Consider the following 21,493-nt stretch of genomic DNA (forward strand, 5'->3'; position numbering starts at 1 on the left):
CAGTGAGTGCACAAAACATTAAGAACACCTTCCTAATATTGAGTTGCACCATTCTTGATACACATGGGAAACTTTTGAGCGTGACAAACCCAGCAGCTTTGCAGATATTTACACAAACCGATGTGCCTGGCACGTACAACCATGCCACTTAAATCTTTTGTCTTGCCCATTCACCCTCTGAATGGAACACAATCCGTGGCTCAATTGTGGATTTAATAAGTGATTTAACAGGTGACATCAATAAGGGATCACAGCTTTCACCTGGTCGGTCTGTCATGGAAAGAGCTGGGGTCCTTAATGTTTTGTACATTGTGTCAGACACAAGACTATTTGTCCTTACAAAAACCTAGGCCTACCTTAGGCTTTCCGAAAGTAGGCTACAGGATAATGAATTGACGGGGAGCGAGACAGCTAGTATGAAGATGAAATTGACAATCATTAAAATAGAATCAAATACAAGTAACATGTCCATATACTATTTATCAGTGCTGATTAGTCTATAAATGAAGAAATATGTTATCAAATTATACCATAGCGGGTTGGATAGAATTGGCTCGTTGTTCATTTGACACATTTTTCATTGGATCCAGAACAACCTTGTCGATGACTGTTGAATAATTAATATAGTCAGACACATCCAACCTGTTTTAAAATAATGTATTTACTAGCAAGCAATGAAAACGTGCATAGCCTATAGACGAGCGTTTCTACACCCCCTGCACCTCTACCGGATTAGCTGCTCCAACATCAAACAACAGTTGGAAAGAAGAGATGTAGACAGAAGTTAGCAAAACAAGGCCTATTTAATCAGGGTTTTTTACGATGATTTTATTTTCATGGCGGTCTTAGTCCATAAATGTCAGTTACACGGTTATTCAATTACCGTCACAGCCATACTTCAGAGTACCCAATTGTTGGCAATGGTCTGTAGAGTAAGTAAAAAAAAATAATATATATATATATATATATATATATATATATATATATATATTTTATTTTTTTTCACCTTTGTTTAACCAGGTAGGCCAGTTGAGAATAAGTTCGCATTTACAACTGCGACCTGGCCAAGGTTAAGCAAAGCAATGCGACAAAAACAACAACAAAGAGTTACACATAAAGAAACGTACAGTCAATAACAAAATAAAAAAATCTATGTACAGTGTGTGCAAATGAAGAAAGGAGGTAAGGCAATAAATGGGCCATAGAGGCGAAATAATTACAATTTAGCATTAACACTGGAGTGATTGATGTGCAGATGATGATGTGCAAGTAGAGATACTGGGGTGCAAAAGAGCAAGAGGATAAGTAACAATATGGGGATGAGGTAGTTCGGTGTGCTATTTACAGATTGGCTGTGAACAACCGGTAAGCTGCTCTGACAGCTGATGCTTAAAGTTAGTGAGGCAGATATAAGACTCCAGCTTCAGTGATTTTTTTTTTTTGCAATTCGTTCCAGTCATTGGCAGCAGAGAACTGGAAGGAAAGGCTGCCAAAGTAGGTGTTGCCTTTGGAGATGACCAGTGAAATATACCTGCTGGAGCGCGTGCTACGGGTGGGTGTTGCTATGGTGACCAGTGAGCTGAGATAAGGCGGGGCTTTACATAACATAGACTTATTGATGACCTGGAGCCAGTGGGTCTGGCGACGAATATGTAGTGAGGGCCAGCCAACGAGAGCATACAGGTCGCAATGGTTGGTAGTATATGGGGCTTTGGTGACAAAACGTATGGGACTGTGATAGACTACATCCAATTTGTTGAGTAGAGTGTTGGAGGCTATTTTGTAAATTACATCGCCGAAGTCGAGGATCGGTAGGATGGTCAGTTTTACGAGGGTATGTTTGGCAACATGAGTGAAGGAGGCTTTGTTGCGAAATAGGAAGCCGATTCTAGATTTAATTTTGGATTGGAGGTGCTTAATGTGAGTTTTTAAAGGTATTTTTATTTGACCTTTTTTTAACTAGGCAAGTCGGTTAAGAACATTCTTATTTTCAGTGATGGCCTAGGAACACTGGGTTTAATGCCTTGTTCAGGGACAGAGTCTGAAAGGAGAGTTTACAGTCTAACCAGACACCTAGGTAGTTGTCTACATATTCTAAGTTTGAACCGTCCAGAGTAGTGATGCTAGTCGGGCGGGAGGGTGCGGGCAGCAATCTGTTGAAGAGCATGCACTTAGTTTTACTAGCATTTAAAAGCAGTTGGAGGCCACAGAAGGAGTGTTGTATGACATTGAAGCTCGTTTGGAGGCTTGTTTAGCACAGTGTCCAAAGAAGGGCCAGATGTATAAAGAATGGTGTCGTCTGCATAGAGGTGGATCAGAGAATCACCAGCAGCAAGAGTAACATCATTAATATATACAGAGAAAGGAGTTGGCCCTAGAATTGAACCTTGTGGCACCCCCATAGACTGCCAAAGGTCCGTACAACGGCGAATTTGCCAATCTTGGTGTTCTCTGGCAAATGCCAAACGTCCTGCACGGTGTTGGGCTGTAAGCACAACCCCCACCTGTTGACGTCGGGCCCTCATACCACCCTCATGGAGTCTGTTTCTGACCGTTTGAGCAGACACATGCACATTTGTGGCCTGCTGGAGGTCATTTTGCAGGGCTCTGGCAGTGCTCCTCCTGCTCCTTCTTGCACAAAGGCGGAGGTAGCGGTCCTGCTGCTGGATTGTTGTCCTCCTACGGCCTCCTCCACGTCTCCTGGTGTACTGGCCTGTCTCCTGGTAGCGCCTCCATGCTCTGGACACTATGCTGACAGACACAGCAAATCTTCTTGCCACAGCTCGCATTGATGTGCCATCCTGGATGAGCTGCACTACCTGAGCCACTTGTGTGGGTTGTAGACTCTGTCTCATGCTACCACTAGAGTGAAAGCACCGCCAGCATTTAAAAGTGACCAAAACATCAGCTAGGAAGCATAGGAACTGAGAAGTGGTCTGTGGTCACCACCTGCAGAACCACTCCTTTATTGGTGGTGTCTTGCTAATTGCCTATAATTTCCACCTGTTGTCTATTCCATTTGCACAACAGCATGTGAAGCCTTTTTGAAATCTGACATTTTGGCTGGATTCACAACGCGTGTAGCTTTAATTTGGTATCTTACATGTGTGATTTAATGAAAGTTTGATTTTATATCATTTTATTTGAATATGACGCTCTGTATTTTCCCTGGCTATTGGCCAGGTGGGACGATTGCGTCCCACCTACCCCAGAGAGGTTAACTTCTCAAGGGTAGGGAGCAGCATTCGGAATTTTGGATGAAAAGCATGCCCAAATTAAACTGCCTGCTTCTCAGGCCCAGAACATATGATATACATATAACTGGTAGATTTGGATGGAAAACACTCTAATGTTTCCAGAACTGTTAAAATAGTGTCTGTGAGTATAACAGAACTGATTTGGCAGGTGAAAACCGGAGAAAGATCCATTCGGGAAGTAGTTTTATTTTTGGTTTTGTAGTTTTCTATTCAATGCCATTACAGTATCCATTGACGTAGGACTCAAATTGCAGTTCTTATGCCTCCCACTAGATGTCAACAGTCTTTAGAAGTTGTTTCAGGCTTGTATTCTGAAAAATGAGGAAGTAAGAGCAGTCTGAATGAGTAGATCCTAAAGTGTCACAGAGCTTTATCATGCGTGCGACCGAGAGAGTGCCTTTCTTGTTTACATTTTATGTTGACAACGTTATTGTTCGATTGAAATATTATCGATTATTTCGGCTAAAAACAACCTGAGGATTTGAATATAAACATCGTTTGACATGTTTCTATGAACTTTACGGATACAATTAGGATGTTTTTGTCTGCCTGTTTGGACTGCGTTTGAGCTTGTGGATTACTGAAGAAAACGCGCAAACAAAGCAGAGGTTTTTGGATATAAAGAGACTTTATCGAACAAAAGGAAAATTTATTGAGTAAATGAATGTCTGCTGAGTGCAACCATATGAAGATCATCAAAGGTAAGGGATTAATTTTATCTCTATTTCTGACTTGTGTAACTCTTCTACTTGGCTGGTTACAGTTTGTAATGATTTGTCTGCTGGGCTATGTTCTCAAATAATTATAAGGTATGCTTTCGCCGTAAAGCATTTTTTAAATCTGACACCGTGGTTTGGATTCACAAGAAGTTAATCTTTAAACCTATGTAAAATATGTTTTGTTTTCAGAATTTTTATAATGAGTATTTCTGTATTTGAATTTGGCGCCCAGCAGTTTCACTGGCTGTTGAAGAGGTGGGATGTTAACGTCTCACGTACCCAAGAGAGGTTAAGTTGTCTAGCTGAAATGTTGTTACTCTTTGAAATGATTGCTGGATCCACACAGCAGACATTGTGGGTTAGTTTAGGAATGCTGTGTTGGATGTATAGCGCAACATTTTACGTGGCGTCATTACGCCATGCACCTACGTTATATAGGTTTTGCACATCGGCATTAAACTAGGCCGATTCCAATCTGTTTACCGATGTATCGTGCATCCCTAGTCCAGTTCTTGAAAAGGTCTAAAATGGCATATCAACATTTATTTTTGGCTAATAACAGTGAATGAACATTTCAATGACTGATATAGATTGACTAACACATGAACTGCATGATTTGCTCGTAGGTCTTTCAATACCACAATAAATAAATGGCCAACTTTATCCAGTGTTGGTTATATATTTCCAACCTTCACATCCATCAAATGACAACTACTATTATTCACCCACTAAGTCAGTAAAATAAACGTAGATGTGCATGTGTCTATTTTGACAGAGTCTTGTTGGAGTCTCGCCGTAAGTCGAAGAAGATCACAGCCCGAGGCATCTTCACCGGTGGCCGGGTGGTGAGAGGAGTGGACTGGCAGTGGGAGGATCAGGATGGAGGCAACGGAAGGAGAGGAAAGGTACTCGTTCTGTTGCAAAACATATAACGTGTAAAAAAAATATATCTGTATATAATTTGCTACGTTGTGACCATTTAATCATGACCCTGTACCTTGTTCAGTAGGGCATGCTGAAGGAAAATGTTTAGCAATTTAAGACGGAAATCTGTGTTCTTATTGGACCGCCAATAAGATTTTTGCTAAATTTTGCTGCCTGCTGTAGATGACTAAGGCTTCTCATCAAATATGAAATCTATTACTATGTCTATTTAGGATTTTATTAGGATCCCCTTTTGCGGTTGGGTAAGCCGCAGCTACTCTTCCTGTGGTCCACACAGAACATGAAACTTGACATAATACAGAACATTAATGAACAGTAATAGACAAGAACAGCTCAAGGACAGAACTACATATTTAAAAAAATGGCGCACAGCCTACATATCAATACATACACACAAGATGACTAAGTTAAATAGGGGAGAGGCGTTGTGCCGTGAGGTGTTGCTGTTGGTTTCCTGTTCATAGGCCTATATGTTTTGATAAGGTTTGTATCTTAACTAAAGTGGCCAAATAACTTCTTAAAATTAAGCACATTAATCCGCTTTACAACCGGTGTAGAGCCTAACTGGCATGCAAAACTGTATGCAACGCGTTAGTTTCACGCTTGGGAAGAATTTTCACCATAAAAATGTAAATTCTTTTAATAATAAAAGCGTTACATGCATAATCATATTTGTGGTCACTTTTGATACTGGTGTTTTTCTTATAATAGAACGTTTCGCGCTTAAAGCCTATACTGCCCGTGTGCGCATTGCTGTGCTTATAATGTGAAAAAATAACCCCATAGTTAAACAAAATGTTAAGCTAAATGTTCTGTCCTGTTGCGTCAGCCTCATTGCTTAACATTTCAAAAAATTATGCTAGTGGTTGTATAATTTTGGGATCTATTGCGTCCCACAAATGTCCCAAACTATGTTTGGAATATTTATTTCTCTAATAGAATAGGTCAACTTTTGTGCTATGGGGGATAGCTGATTGACATTGGCTAGTGCTTTTGCTGTTCGTTAGGCCTACTCATCTTGTTGGCTGACAAAGTACATGTGGACAGTTCCTATATCTTCAATATGCACCTCGGAATTGGATAAGGACACTCGCAGTTGCTTCCCCGATTTTATCGAGAATTTTATCTTTAAAATGGTGCCTAATACTTGTATGTTTGAGAAATTTGATTTATGTTTTGTATTTGGCGCCCTGCAATTTTATTGGCTGTTGGCGAGTCCTAGACAGGTTAAGTGTTATAGACTTTAAAATAGATACAATTCCTGGTTTTCTACAGAACTTGAGCATATCTTTGGAATCATTGATTATACTCAGCAAGAAATACTCAGCTTAGATCACTTTCAACTGCTACATATTTTCTGAATATATAACTTTCAGGGTTCAGACCAGGTAATAGTACCATCTCTGCTACTTCTATGGTTTTAAATGTCATAAATTGTTTAGATACAAAGAAACACTGGTCTGCCCTCATTTATTTTATTTCTTCACTTACCTATTGTTCTCCTAATACCTTTTTTTATTTTTAGAAATTGCACTGTTGGTTAGAGCCTGTAAGTAAGCATTTCACTGTAAGGTCTACACACCTGTTGTATTCGGCGCACGTGACAAATAAACTTTGGTTTGATTTCATTGACCTGTCCAAGGTATTCGACACTGCATCACACCTTACTTATTCAGAAACTCTCTATGCTTGGCTTAGATCGGGCTGCTTGTAGCTTGTTTGAGAATTATTTTAAAACAGAACAGTATGTACTTACTGATGGTGTTAAATCAGGATTTTTAGAAATAACAAAAGGTGTCCCACAGGGTTTGACTCTTGGTCCAGTTCTTTTCAGTATTTATATTAATACCTTGCAGGAAGCCTTGGTCTATCTGTACAAAACTGTAACTGTCATCTGCGTACAGATGAAATTGTATATGCTACTGACCCTATGGCAGCTCAGGCTCTGACTCTTCAATCTGCTTTTACTACCTTGCAGGAAGCCTTGGTTGACCTGAAATTGGTACTAAATGCTGGTAAAACCAAGTACATGTTATTTTCCAAATAATGTAACTGATGATTTGTGCATAAGTATGTTAGATGGTCCATCCATTGATCGTATCCCGCCACTAAATATCTGGGCATCTGGATTGACAAAAAGCTATCTTTTTAAAAGCATGTTGACGAGTTTGTCAAGAAATTAAGAATTATGTTGGGCTTCTTCTATAGGAATAGGGCTTGCCTTTCATTAAATAGTAGATTACAGATAATTCAGTCTACATTTATTCCTGTTATAGATTATGGTGATATTATATACATGAATGCAGCTACCAGTGTTTTGAAGCCCTTGGACGTAATGTATCATAGCACACTTCATTCTATATAATCTGACAGTTTTGACATTCACCACTGCATCCTTTATCATGAAATTGGTTGGACTTTGCTAAAAACACACAGGTCACTTCATTATTCTGTTTTTGTTTCTAAAGCCTTACTCAATAAACTACCAATTTACTTAACATTATTGTTGAAATATAGGAACACAGATTACAACACAAGGTCACAGGGTTGGTAAAATAAATTTTTATTTATTTATAGATAAAAAAATAAGTATTAAAATAACATTGTGGCTTTATACAGAGGGTACCACTACCAAGTCAATGTGCAGGGGTACAGGTTAATCAAGGTAATTTACATGTAGGTAGGGGTAAAGTGACTTTGCATAGATAATACACCGCAAGTAGCAGCAGTGTAAAAACGAAGGGGGTGTCAATGTAAATAGTCCCGTGGCCATATTATTAAATGACATATCATGATATTTGTGACATTATTTGTTGATGTGCCAGAAACACACAGAATACATTTCACATTATAGCCAACAGATTGTTAACCAAGAGGCATGCCTTTTAGAATTATTCTTAGATTGTAATGCCTTGGCTAACTCCTTGACTCTCTTTTCATCTCTCCTCTTCTCTACTTCTTCCTCCCCAGGTGACAGAGATCCAGGACTGGAGTGCAGCCAGCCCCCACAGTGCAGCCTACGTCCTCTGGGACAATGGGGCCAAGAACCTCTACAGAGTGGGCTTCGAGGGGATGGTGAGTAAAGTAACACACACACACAAAATATCAGGTGTTCTTTGTTTGAACACTGAGCTGGGGGTCTTTCTTGTCCTGCTAGGCCTTTATAGTGGATAGCCACGCAGCCAGCCAGCAGCCAGAGCCCCATTGTGGCAGGCAGCTGGAAGGAGGGAGGGAATCTACATGAGAAAAGCAATCTGTTCCCTTCTTTCTTTGTGGAAGAGGGTGAACACAGAGGTCAGCTTCAGGGGGAGGAGGAGGAGTCTTAAGGTCCCAAAGAGCCACAAATGACAGGCAGTGTGCTGATTGGTGGAGAACACTCCTGCTTTTTTATGAACGCTGACAATCGGAGAGCTGGTTTATGTAACAGATTTATCCTTTGTTATTTTAATATGTCTGGTAGGATTGAGGGGTTGAGGTAGTCGACATCTGCTTCTGGATTAACTAAAGCATGGATTATATATGCTGCTCCCCCCAAAATAATGAAAAACCACAGCCTCTGTGGCCAAACTGACCAAATCCATCTGTTATACGGTATATATTGATGTCCTGGTCATTGGCCAACCTGGCTGTTATGTAATCTGTTACTTTGTACGCTTTGTAACTTTTTCCAGACACACTTAATATTATTATTATTGAAAATCAAAGACTACAAACAAGCACTGTGGACATGGTGAAAAACAATGCATTTTTGTGCACATTATCAATGTATTTTCACTTTTTTACTGAGTAGTTTGGTTCAAATACAGTTGAAGTCGGAAGTTTACACACGCTTAGGTTGGAGTCATCAACTTCAACCACTCCACAAATTTCTTGTGAACAAATTATAGTTTTGGTAAGTCGGTTAGGACATCTACTTTGTGCATGACAAGTAATTTTCCAACAATTGTTTACAGACAGATTATTTCACTTATAATTCACTGTATCACAATTCCAGTGGGTCAGAAGTTTACATACACTAAATTGACTGTGCCTTTAACCAAATACATTTTAAACTCAGTTTTTCACAACTCCTGCCATTTAATCCTTGTAAAAATTCCCTGTCTTAGGTCAGTTAGGATCACCAATTTATTTTAAGAATGTGAAATGTCAGAATAATAGTAGAGAGAATGAATTATTTCAGCTTTTATTTCTTTCATCACATTCCCATTGGGTCAGAAGTTTACATACTAATTGAGTGTATTTGGTATCATTGCCTTTAAATTGTTTAACTTGGGTCAAATGTTTTAGGTAGCCTTCCACAAGCTTCCCACAATAAGTTGGGTGAATTTTGGCCCATTCCTCCTGACAGAGCTGGTGTAAATGAGTCAGGTTTGTAGGCCTCCTTGCTCGCGCACGCTTTTACAGTTCTGCCCACAAATCTTCTATAGGATTGAGGTCAGGGCTTTGTGATGGCCACTCCAACACACTGACTTTGTTGTCCTTAAGCCATTTTGCCACAACTTTGGAAGTATGCTTGGGGTCATTGTCCATTTGGAAGACCCATTTGTGACCAAGCTTTAACTTCCCGACTGATGTCTTGAAATGATGCTTCAATATATCCACATAATTTTCCTGCCTCATGATGCCATCTATTTTGAGAAGTGCACCAGTCCCTCCTGCAGCAAAGCACCCCCACAACATGATGCTGCCACCCCCGTGCTCCGTGCAAGCCTCCCCCTTCTTCCTCCAAACATAACGATGGTCATTATGGCCAAACAGTTCTATTTTTGTTTCATCGGACCAGAGGACAAAAAGTACGATATTTGGCCCCATGTGCAGCTGCAAGCTATAGTCTGGCTTTTTTATGGCGGTTTTGGAGCAGTGGCTTCTTCCTTGCTGAGCGGCCTTTCAGGTTATGTCGATATAGGACTCGTTTTACTGTGGATATAAATACTTTTGTACCTGTTTCCTCCAGCATCTTCACAAGGTCCTTTGCTGCTGTTCTGGGATTGATTTGCACATTTCGCACCAACGTATGTTCATCTCTAGGAGACAGAACGCGTCTCCTCCCCGAGCGGTGTGACGGCTGCGTGGTCCCATGGTGTTTATACTTCCGTACTATTGTTTGTACAGATGAACGTGGTACCTTCACGCGTTCGGAAATTGCTCCCAAGGATGAACCAGACTTGTCGTCTACAATTTGTTTTCTGAAGTCTTGGCTGATTTATTTAGATTTTCTTATGATGTCAAGCAAAGAAGCATAGTTTGAAGGTAGGCCTTGAACTACATCCACAGGTACACCTCCAATTGACTCAAATTATGTCTATCAGACATTAGCCTATCAGAAGTTTCTAAAGCCATGACATAATTTCCAAGCTGTTTAACTTCTTACGGGTGCGTGGGATGGTAGCGTCCCACCTGGCCAACATCCAGTGAAATTGCAGAGCGCGAAATTCAAAAATGTAACATTCTTGAAAATATATGTGTTATACATCAAAATAAAGCTTAACTTCTCGTTAATCCAGCCGCCGTATCAGATTTCAAAAGGGCTTTACGGCGAAAGCAAACCATGCGATTATCTGAGGACAGCACCCTGCATACCTGACGGCGGCTGGATTAACAAGAAGTTAAGAATAAGTTGAGCTTTATTTTGATGTATAACACATATATTTTCAAGAATGTTACATTTTTGAATTTCGCGTGAAAATCATATTTCAACCAGGCAGGTGTGACACAAAAGTCCGAAATAGCGATATAAAAAAATGCCTTACCTTTGATCTTCTTCTGTTGGCACTCCAAAAGGTCCCAGTTACATCACAAATGGTCGTTTTGTTCGATAATGTCCTTCTTTATATCCATAAAAACTCAGTTTAGCTGGCGCGCTTCAGTCAATAATCCACTCAGTTTCCCTCCATCAAAATGCATACAAAATTAATCCCAAACGTTACTAATAAACTTTTCCAAACAAGTCAAACAACGTTTATAACAACGCTTAGGTATCCTAATACGCAAATAAACGATCAAATTTAAGACGGAGAATAGTATGTTCATTACCAGAGATAAATAAGAAAGAACGCGCTTTCCTCCACACGCTTGGAAACACTACAACCAAAATGGGAGCCAGCTAAAAAAAACTACAATTTCTGGGTCATTTTTCCAAAAACCAGCTTGAAACTCTTTCTAAAGACTGTTGACATCTAGTGGAAGCCCTAGGAACTGCAATTTGGGAGGACTTGCTAATAATTATAGTACTAGCCATTGAAAATAGTGGTAAGCCCAAAAAAAATTTGGGGGGGGGGGGGGTTTGTCCTCTGGCTTTCGCCTGCCATATCAGTTCTGATATACTCACAGACATACATTTTAACAGTTTTAGAAACTTTAGAGTGTTTTCTATCTAAATCTACCAATTATATGCATATCCTAGCTTCTGGGCCTGCGTAACAGGCAGTTTACTTTGGGCACAGTTTTTATCCGGATGTAAAAATACTGCCCCCTACCCCAGAGAGGTTCAGGTGTATGTAAACTTCCGACTTCAACTGTAGCACCAAAATGCCACCGTCTGGTCTCTTGACTTTCCTCTCCTTTTTCCTTATCTCTGCGCTTCATTTAGTTTGTCTGCCTTTTTAATTAGTTTTAAAAACTAATTACACCCTACATACTCAATAGAATACAAGCCATATACTCACTCGAATAAGACCTCAGGTTTTTGTCCAATGTAGAGTTTTCTAGTATCGACTTGAAATGTAAGAATATTCCACGTAAGACGCGCATGGGGAGTTTTCTTTTTTCCTTTGTTTTTTTACACATCTGTTTTGTGCAAAATGACATCAAAAAGACCACCAAGTTTCTATAAACACTGTGCATCCCAAATTGCACCCTATTCCCTTTATGGTGCGCTATGTTGACCAAAAGTAGGGCACTATGTAGGGAATATGGGGCAATTCGGGGGCGCAACCACTGTTAGTGAACCCTGCTCTGTCAGAGGAGCAGTATGGCTGTCTGCTCTGCACTGCCTTGTAGTCAACATGGCTGCCCTCTGTCTGAAAGTGGAAGCCCATCTGCATCTGTCATTTCAAATTATATGATGCTGTTCTTTCCTTGCTGAGCCAGAGCCCTGAGGGTAATGCATTTGTTGCCACCCTGTCTTAACTTTAACACAATGTCACACGGCATGTCACTGCAGTGTGATTTTACTCTAACGTCGTTGTTAATCTACTGTACATCTAATAGATTGAATTAAGCAGATCATTAGCTGATGCTTATTTCCCTGTCTCTCCCTTTCAGTCGGATTTGAAATGTGTCCAGGATGCCAAAGGAGGCTCTTTCTACAGAGACCACTGCCCTGTTCTAGGTGAATACAGTACTCACTACGCTGTAATTATTGCACCAATACTTCCCCAGCACAGTGTTCTGCAGTGGAGTCCAAGGGCATCAGGAGCACGTCTCTGCCTGGCTGCTGTTACTGGTAGTGTCCACTAGGTGGCATCATCACACCAATGCAGGCAGTATCAGGCTGCATGGAGACAGCCCGGGTGCAGTCACAGGCCACACTGGCACAGCGTTTCCACAGTCTCAAGGATTGTGTCTTCTCTCAGATTTTCCTGGCCAGTGATATCTATGTTTTGTTTAGCAGCACTGCAGCAACCAAATTAACTCGTGTAGTTTAATACAAGTAATCAAAAAAGACTATCTGTGATCTGATTTGTCCACCCTATTTTATCTTAGTGAGACTAACCTACATAAATAAAGATGAAATAAAGTAAATAAATAAGAATGTGTAACCAATATGTATTCCACCTGCCCTCGCCCCGCAGGTGAGCAGAATGGCAACAGAAACCCAGGCGGTTTGCAGATCGGAGACCTGGTCAACATCGACCTGGACCTGGAAATAGTCCAGTCCCTGCAGCACGGCCACGGAGGCTGGACAGACGGTATGTTCGAGACTCTCACCACCACCGGTACCGTGTGTGGCATCGACGAGGACCACGACATTGTGGTGCAGTACCCCAGTGGGAACAGGTAAGCTCTATCAGGTCATAATTCAGGCCTAGTTAAATTAATGTTCAATAAAATATTAAAGACCAGTACACAAGCACAGTTCTGTCATAACACAACTTCTGTCATAAGAGTAGGACATGGACTTAACCTATTTGGCCTAATGAAAGATATTTATGACACTGTAATTTCGATGTTGTAGGTGCCACCTCAAAGTGTGTCTGTGTGTGTCTGTGTCCAGGTGGACGTTCAACCCTGCGGTGCTGACCAAGGCCAACGTGGTGCGTAGTGGGGAAGGTGTTGCGGCGGGGGCAGATGGAGGCAGCTCCCAGTTCCTGGTGGGAGACCTGGTCCAGATCTGCTACGACATCGACCGCATCAAGCTGCTGCAGAGAGGCCATGGGGAGTGGGCTGAGGCCATGCTGCCAGTAAGACACCCATGGGGAGTGGGCCGAGGTCATGCTGCCTGTAAGACGCGCATGGGGAGTGGGCTGAGGCCATGCTGCCTGTAAGACGCGCATGGGGAGTGGGCTGAGGCCATGCTGCCTGTAAGACGCGCATGGGGAGTGGGCTGAGGCCATGCTGCCTGTAAGACGCGCATGGGGAGTGGGCTGAGGCCATGCTGCCTGTAAGACGCGCATGGGGAGTGGGCTGAGGCCATGCTGCCTGTAAGATACACATGCGTTTCCTTTGTCAGCAAAACATCCTTTTTTTCCCACCTCTCATTTTCCACGTAACAAGGACTGTGTCACCTGGGTGTATGTCATGACTCCTAAGCCCTAAAATCCGTTCACCGGTACCTACTGTTTTTGCTGCTGCTCCCCTTCTCCCGTTGCCCTTAGCTCGCCCCCTCAGTTTTAAGTGTTCACGGGAGGCTCCTTGAGTGGGACTGATGTCCCGATTCAACTTTAAGCTAGGTGTGGTACCTTTTCAGCTCTTTAGTTGACTCCAAACGGAGTGAATCGAGTTGCAGACTTGCTAGTGAGTGGTATTCAAATTACACATGACGCTCTGCAACACTAGGCTGGAAAAGTTTGTGTAGGAAAGATGGCTGCCAATGAAGCAATGTATTGGTCATGCATTCTAATTTGTATACTAGTGTTTACATATTAACGACGTGTTAGTCTGTTTCAATATCCACGTTAGCATAGTACTCAGAATGCATTCCGGAGTAGAATAAATGTATCTAGTATGCTGGAGACCGTGGATATTGCAACGTAGCCTCAGTCGTATCAAAGAACAGCAAGACAGCCACAAAATGCCTTTCCTTTCCTTGCTCAAACACTTGACGGACATCAACAAGGTCCCAGATAATTGGCTGTGTAGATGAGAAATAAGTCTGGCTCTCACTCAGACCTTCAACTGCCCTTTGAATGAATAATCAGAACAGTGCTATAGACTCATCTGTGATTACGCTTTCCTGTCATGTTTTTGGAAAGGAAGGGCTGTGTCTGTTTCTGAAATGGGAACGAAGGGCTTTGTAGAAACTAAATACACAGATGCGCATCTCTTTTTGGTTTGTTCCCCCTCAAATTAGATTTGTTTTCTATACCTTGGTTATATCGCAGATAATTTAACTTCCCTGTGTAAGAGGCACTAGAATTCTGAAAGGAGGTTCAGAATTCCCTTCAATAATATTTGGTACTTAACTGATTTTTTTTTTCCTTCATCAGAGCTCTTTAGAGAAACTAACAATGAATCTCTTAACAATATGGTATGTTTATGTTCTTTTGAGATTGTAATAAAAAATGCTATAGTAATGAATGTATTGTTTTCCTCAGACCCTGGGCAAGGTGGGCCGCGTGCAGCAGATCTACTCTGACAGCGACCTGAAGGTGGAGGTATGTGGAACGTCATGGACCTATAACCCTGCTGCCGTCACCAAGGTGGCCCCCACTGGCTCTGCTGTCACCAACGCCTCCGGAGGTAGTCAAAACACACACATTTACACAGTGTGTACACACCGATACATAAACCAATATTTTTTTCCATATCTACTACTAGCCTGTTTATTAGTGGGCATGCACATACACTGACCCCTCTTACACACCACACACAATCTTCACTCCTTGGACCTAGAAGATGACCCCCATGTAACATTGTTGTGTGTGTGTGTGTAGAGCGTTTGTCTCAGCTGCTGAAGAAGCTGTTTGAGACCCAGGAGTCGGGTGACGTCAATGAGGAACTGGTCAAAGCAGCAGCCAATGGAGACCTGGCCAAGGTGGAGGACATCCTCAAGAGACCTGACGTGGACGTAAGTGTTCTCTTCATTCAACACAGCTTCAAGCTTGGTAGGTGTCTATCATAATTTAGTCCCATAATTTCAAGAACTTTGAAAGTTTCAAGTGCAGTCGCAAAAACCAAGTGCTATGATGAAACTGGCTCTCATGAGGACCGCCACAGGAAAGGAAGACCTGGAGTTACCTCTGCTGCAGAGGATACGTTCATTATAGTTGACTGCATCTCAGATTGCAGCCCAAATACATGCTTCACAGAGTTCAAGTAAGAGACACATCTCAACATCAACTGTTCAGAGGAGACTGCATGAATCAGGCCTTCATGGTGAAATTGCTACTCCGAGACCACAACTGAAGGACAGCAATAATAAGAAGAGACTTGCTTGGGCCAAGAAACATGAACAATGGACATTAGACTGGTGGAAATCTGTCCTTTTGTCTGTTGAGTCCAAATTTGAGATTATTGGTTCCAAACACCGTGTCTTTGTGAGACGCAGAGTAGGTGAACGGATGATCTCCGCATGTGTTGTTCCCACCGTGAAGCATGGAGGAGGATGGGGGTGCTTTGCTGGTGACACTGTCAGTGATTTATTTAGTATTCAAGGCACACTTACCAGCATGGCTACCACGGCATTCTGCAGCGATACGCCATCCCATCTGGTTTGCACTTAGTGGGACTATCAATTGTTTTTCAACAGGACAATGACTCAAAACACACCTCCAGGCTGTTTAAGGGCTATTTGACCAAGGAGAGTGATGGAGTGCTGTGTCAGATGACTGGGCCTCCACAATCACCCGACCTCAACCCAATTGAGATGGTTTGGGGTGAGATGTACCGCAGAGTGAAAATCAGCCAACAAGTGCTCAACATATGTGGGAACTCCAGGTGGAGCTGGTTGAGAGAATGCCAAGAGTGTGCAACACTGTCATCAAGGCAAAGGGTGGCTACTTTGAAGAATCTAAAATATTTTTTATATATTTGTTTAACTATTTTTTGGGTTACTACGTGTTATTTTGTACTTTTGATGTCTTCACTATTATTCTACAATGTAGGAAATAAAGAACAACCCTTGTGAGTAGGTGTCCAAATTTTGACTGGTACTGTACATTCATTAAGCCCTAATCTATGGATTGGGCAGGGGCGCAGCCATGGGTGGGCCTGGGAGGCCATAGGCCCAACCACTGGCTGGACCTGGCTCCCAAATCAGAATTAGTTTTTTTCCCCACAAAAGGGCTTTATTACAGACAGAAATACTCCTGAGTTTCATCAGCTGTCTGGGTGGATGGTCTCGTACGTAAGGCCAAATTCTCTAAAACAACTTTGTAGGCAGCAGAGAAATTAACAATACATTCTCTGGCGATTGCTCTGGTGGACAGTCTTGCAGTCAGTCAGCATGCCAATTGCACTCTCCCTCAAAATTGAGACATCTGTGGCATTTTGTTGTGACAAAATTGCACATTTTAGTAGCCTTTTATTTCCCCCAGCACAATGTGCTCCTGTGTAATGATCATGCTGTTTAATCAGCTTCTTGATATGTGCACAAATTTGTGCACAACATTTTAGAGAAGTAAGCTTTTTGTGCGTGTTGAACATTTTTGAGATCTTTTATTTCAGCTCATTAAATGTGGGACCAACACTTTACATGTTGCAGTTATATTTGTGTTCAGTATAAGTAATAATAAACACAAAATCCCAATCAATATCCATCAATTTAAGCTCGAAACATCAGGTTGTTTTGCATGGCTTGCGTCAAATATATATAAATATATATTTTTAAACATCCCCGCAGCATGATGCTGCTACCACCATGCTTAGTCCTTCTGGAAAGTTCTCCCATTTCAAAGAGGCACTCCAGAGCTCTGTCAGTGACCATTTGGGTTCTTGGTCACCTTCTTGAACAAGGCCCTTCTCCCCCGATTGCTCAGTTTGGCCAGGCGGCCAGATCTAGGAAGATATTGGTGGTTCCAAACTTCCATTTAATAATGATTTAGGCCACTGTGTTCTTGGAGATCTTCAATGCTGCAGAAGTTTTCTCGTAAACTTCCCCAGATCTGTGCCTCGACATAATCCTGTCTTGGAGCTCTACAGACAATTCCTTCAATCTCATGGCTTGGTTTTTGCTCTGACATGCACTGTCAACTGTGGGAACCTTGAGTGGCCCAATCGAACATCCCTGGAGATACCAGAAAATAGCTGTGCAGCAAAGCTCCCCATCCAACCTGACAGAGCTTGAGAGGATCTGTAGAGAAGAATGGGAGAAACTCTCCAAATACAGGTGTGCCAAGTTTATAGCGTCATACCCAAGAAGACACAGGGCTGTAATCGCTGCCAAAGGTGCTTCAACAAAGTACTGAGAAAAAAGGTCTGAATAACTATGGAAATGTGATACTTCAGTATTTTTGCAAAAAATTATAGAACGCAGTTTTTGCTTTGTCATTATGGGGTATTGTGTGTAGATTGATGAGGGGGGAAATGATTTAATTAATTTTAGAATAAGGCTGTAATGTAACAATGTGGAAAAAGTTGAGGGGTCTGAATACTTTCTGAATGCGCTGTAGATAGCAAGTTAAACTTAGGGGTCTTGTTAACGCAGAGTTTTTCACTCAGGAAAAAAATATAAAACGCATAGTCCTAAACATTAGAAATATGATGGTCATGCGTCGTTTTTGCAAAAAATAACTTTTTTATTTTTCATTGTAAGCTCATTTACTTTACTCATCTGATGAAAATGAAGCTAATTTATGCTGAATTTTTTAAAATTTATTTTACCAGGTAAGTTGACTGAGAACACGTTCTCATTTGCAGCAACGACCTGGGGAATAGTTACAGGGGAGAGGAGGGGGATGAATGAGCCAATTGTAAACTGGGGATTATTAGGTGACCATGATGGTTTGAGGGCCAGATTGGGAATTTAGCCAGGACACCGGGGTTAACACCCCTACTCTTACGATAAGTGCCATGGGATCTTTAATGACCTCAGAGAGTCAGGACACCCGTTTAACATCCCATCCGAAAGACGGCACCCTACACAGGGCAGTGTCCCCAATCACTGCCCTGGGGCATTGGGATATTTTTTTAGACCAGAGGAAAGAGTGCCTCCTACTGGCCCTCCAACACCACTTCCAGCAGCATCTGGTCTCCCATCCAGGGACTGACCAGGACCAACCCTGCTTAGCTTCAGAAGCAAGTCAGTAGTGGTATGCAGGGTGGTATGCTGCTGGTATGTGTTGCACTAATGTATTTTCTTGTTTAGGAAAACTATAGTTGCATGTCCCTGATCATTCTATTGAAGCAAAAAAAACACTGACATTCAATATAAAACGAGACCCCTGTCAATACACACAGCTGGACTACCCTGATCCCCATTTCTCCCATTGTGCTATTTACAAACAAGCACGTGGCTGGCTCAACTGTTCAGGGAAACTACTTAAGCTTCCTAATGTAAAATAATTTGACAGGTGAAATGAAGTTGCACAAGTTGACTGCAGGTATTTACTTAAATAATAGCTACAAATAAGGTTGCACGTTTTGGGGAATATTCAGAGGTGGTAAATTTCTGTGGGCATTAAGGGGAATATATGGGAATTAACGGAAATATATGCAAATGATTAATACCATTTTAAATGTAGATGTTTTTTTGCATTGGATATAGTTACCATATCATATGGAGACAGGAACATTAACCTTTTACCTTATCATAAGTAGACCTAATTGTAAATTATTAAATCCTTCCAATAGAAATAAAATAAACATTTAGTTATGAATTGAACTTTAATTAAATGAGTTGACTCATTGATTTCACTGAACAACAAAAGAAAGGGAATATTTAATGATCCCCGATGATCCATCGCATTTCCCAAAAACGTTTACAACATACATCTGTAAAATGATAGACTAGAAACTAAAGCTTTGGTTGTCTTCCTCTCAGGCTTCCATGTCTTCTCCCTGGACCTCAATGTCCACCTCTTGAACATCAGACTCTGAGGCCTCATCTTCACTATCACTTTCCAACCTTCAAATTGTATTAGTCACATGTGCCGAATACAACAGGTGTAGACCTTAGAGTGAAATGCTTACTTACGAGCCCCTAACCAACATTGCAGTTTAAAAAAAAATATGGGTAAGAATAATAATTAAAAGTAACAAGTAATTAAAGAGCAGCAGTAAAATAACAACAGAACAACAGCGAGACTATATACAGGGGGGAACCGGTACAGAGTCAATGTGCGGGAGCACCGGTTATTTAAGGTAGTATGTACATGTAGGTAGAGTTATTAAAGTGACTATGCATAGATGACAACAGAGAGTAGCAGCGGTGTAAAAGAGGTGGGGGTGGGGAGGGGGGCAATGCAAATAGTCTGGGTAGCCATTTGATTAGGTGTTCAGGAGTCTTATGGCTTGGGTGTAGAAGCTGTCTAGAAGCATCTTGGACCTAGACTTGGCGCTCCTGGTACCACTTGCCGTGCGGTAGCAGAGAGAACAGTCTATGACTAGGGTGGCTGGAGTCTTTAACAATTTTTATGGCCTTCCTCTGACACCATAACATTGTTGAGGTTGACTCGTTGTCAGGCTCAAAAAGCCTCAAATTTGCCCGGATGGCCACCAATTTTTCAACCCTTGTATTGGTCAGCCTGATGCATGCTTTGGTGTGTGTGTTCTTAAACAAGGACCAGTTGCGCTCTGAGGCGGCTGATGTTGTTGGGATTTGGAGAATGATGGAGGCAACAGGGGAAAAGCCTCAGATCCACAAAGTCCCTTCCACCAGGTGGCTGATGAGATATGTTGGCACGACTGCCATATTGCAAGTCCATCCCAAAGCTCTTGCTTGGAAGTGTACTCCGCCAGACTGCCAAGAACCTTGCCCTCATCCAGGCCAAGGTGGCGAGACACGGTAGTGATGACACCATAGGCCTTGTTGGTCTCTGCACCAGATCTCTGCTCTTGCCAGCATACTTGGGGTCCAACATGTACGCTGCGGCATGTGTGGGCTTCAGGCAGAAGTCTTCCAGAACTGCATGGAGGAACAGTGAAGTGGGCAGGGCAGTACAGATTTCTTCTCTTACATCTGCAAGCAGAGTCTGAACATCAGACAGGATGGCATTGTCTCCCTCAATCCGTGCAATTGCTACTGCTATAGGTTTCAGGCTGCTTACCACTCTCTCACAAAATGCATCATCCAGGAGGATCCTCTTGATGGAGCTGTCCATATCGGCAGACTGATATGGCCATTTCTTGGAGAGACTCCTTCCCCTCCAGGAGTCTGTCAAACATGATGACAACACCATCCCGATGGGTGTTGTGGGCAGCTTCAATGTGGTGCTCTTATTCTTCTCATTTTGCTTAGTGAGGTAGTTTGCTGCTATAACTTGATGACCCTTCACATACCTAACCATTTCCTTGGCTCTCTTGTAGTGTATCCATTGTTTTCAGTGCCATGATGTCCTCGAGGAGAAGATTCAATGCATGAGCAGCACAGCGAATGTGTGTGATGTGAGGGTAGGATTCCTCCACTTTGAACCAAGCAGCGTTCATGTTCGCAGCTTTGTCTGTCACCAGTGGAAATACCTTCTGTGGTCCAAGGTCATTGATGACTGCCTTCAGCTCATCTGCAATGTAGAGAGCAGTGTGTCTGTTGTCCGTTGTCTGTGCTGTTGTAGAATACTGGTTGAGGGGTGCAGATGATGTAATTAATTATTCCTTGCCCATGAGCATTCAACCACCCATCAGAGATGATTGCAATACACTCTGCTTTCTCTATGATTTGCTTGACCTTCACTTCAACTCTGTTGAACTCTGCATCCAGCAAATGAGTAGACAAAGCATGTCTGGTTGGAGGGGTGTATGCTGGGCAAAGAAAATTCAAAGATCTCTTCCAATACACATTGCCTGTGAGCTTCAGAGGTGAACCAGTTGCACACACAGCTCGAGCAAGACATTCATCAGCATTTCTCTGACATATGTTACTCCATTGAGTAAAAAAAAAAATCTGATTCCAGGAGGACCATGAGCTGCTGCTATCGATAAGGTGTCTGATTCATCATTTTCACCTCGAATAGTAGTGACTTTTGTCAGAGGTTGCGAGCACTGAGGGAACTTTATGCACTTCTCCAGATGATTCTGCATCTTTGTTGCCTTCTTCACATTTGATTTTGCACATTATTTGCAAATGTGTACACAGCTTTTCCTTCTACATTAGCTGCAGTGAAATGTCTCCACACATCAGATAGTGCCCGTGGCATTTTCCTGTAAAGATTATGAAAAAATGAGTTTACCTGTCTGGGACTGGGGTTCCGCTAGCGGAACTCCTCCCACATTCCACTGAAAAGGCAGAGCGCGAAATTCAAAAAATATATTTTTGAA

General features: G+C 42.0%; 1 protein-coding gene across 5 annotated transcripts in view; it reads left to right on the plus strand.

The window, feature by feature from the left end:
* Nucleotides 1-21,493, plus strand: part of LOC129813762 (E3 ubiquitin-protein ligase mib1-like) — a 90,231-nt gene that overhangs the window by 7,820 nt on the left and 60,918 nt on the right. For all 5 annotated transcript variants that reach the window (XM_055866263.1, XM_055866264.1, XM_055866265.1 and 2 more), the window contains exons 3-9: nucleotides 4,752-4,881; nucleotides 7,892-7,996; nucleotides 12,185-12,251; nucleotides 12,715-12,919; nucleotides 13,137-13,323; nucleotides 14,677-14,821; nucleotides 15,016-15,149. In XM_055866263.1, the coding sequence (XP_055722238.1) occupies nucleotides 4,752-4,881; nucleotides 7,892-7,996; nucleotides 12,185-12,251; nucleotides 12,715-12,919; nucleotides 13,137-13,323; nucleotides 14,677-14,821; nucleotides 15,016-15,149 (973 nt within the window). The remainder of the gene's footprint in view (nucleotides 1-4,751; nucleotides 4,882-7,891; nucleotides 7,997-12,184; nucleotides 12,252-12,714; nucleotides 12,920-13,136; nucleotides 13,324-14,676; nucleotides 14,822-15,015; nucleotides 15,150-21,493) is intronic.

Source organism: Salvelinus fontinalis, chromosome 17, assembly GCF_029448725.1.
Source record: "Salvelinus fontinalis isolate EN_2023a chromosome 17, ASM2944872v1, whole genome shotgun sequence".
In the NCBI taxonomy this organism is placed as follows: Eukaryota; Metazoa; Chordata; class Actinopteri; order Salmoniformes; family Salmonidae; genus Salvelinus; species Salvelinus fontinalis.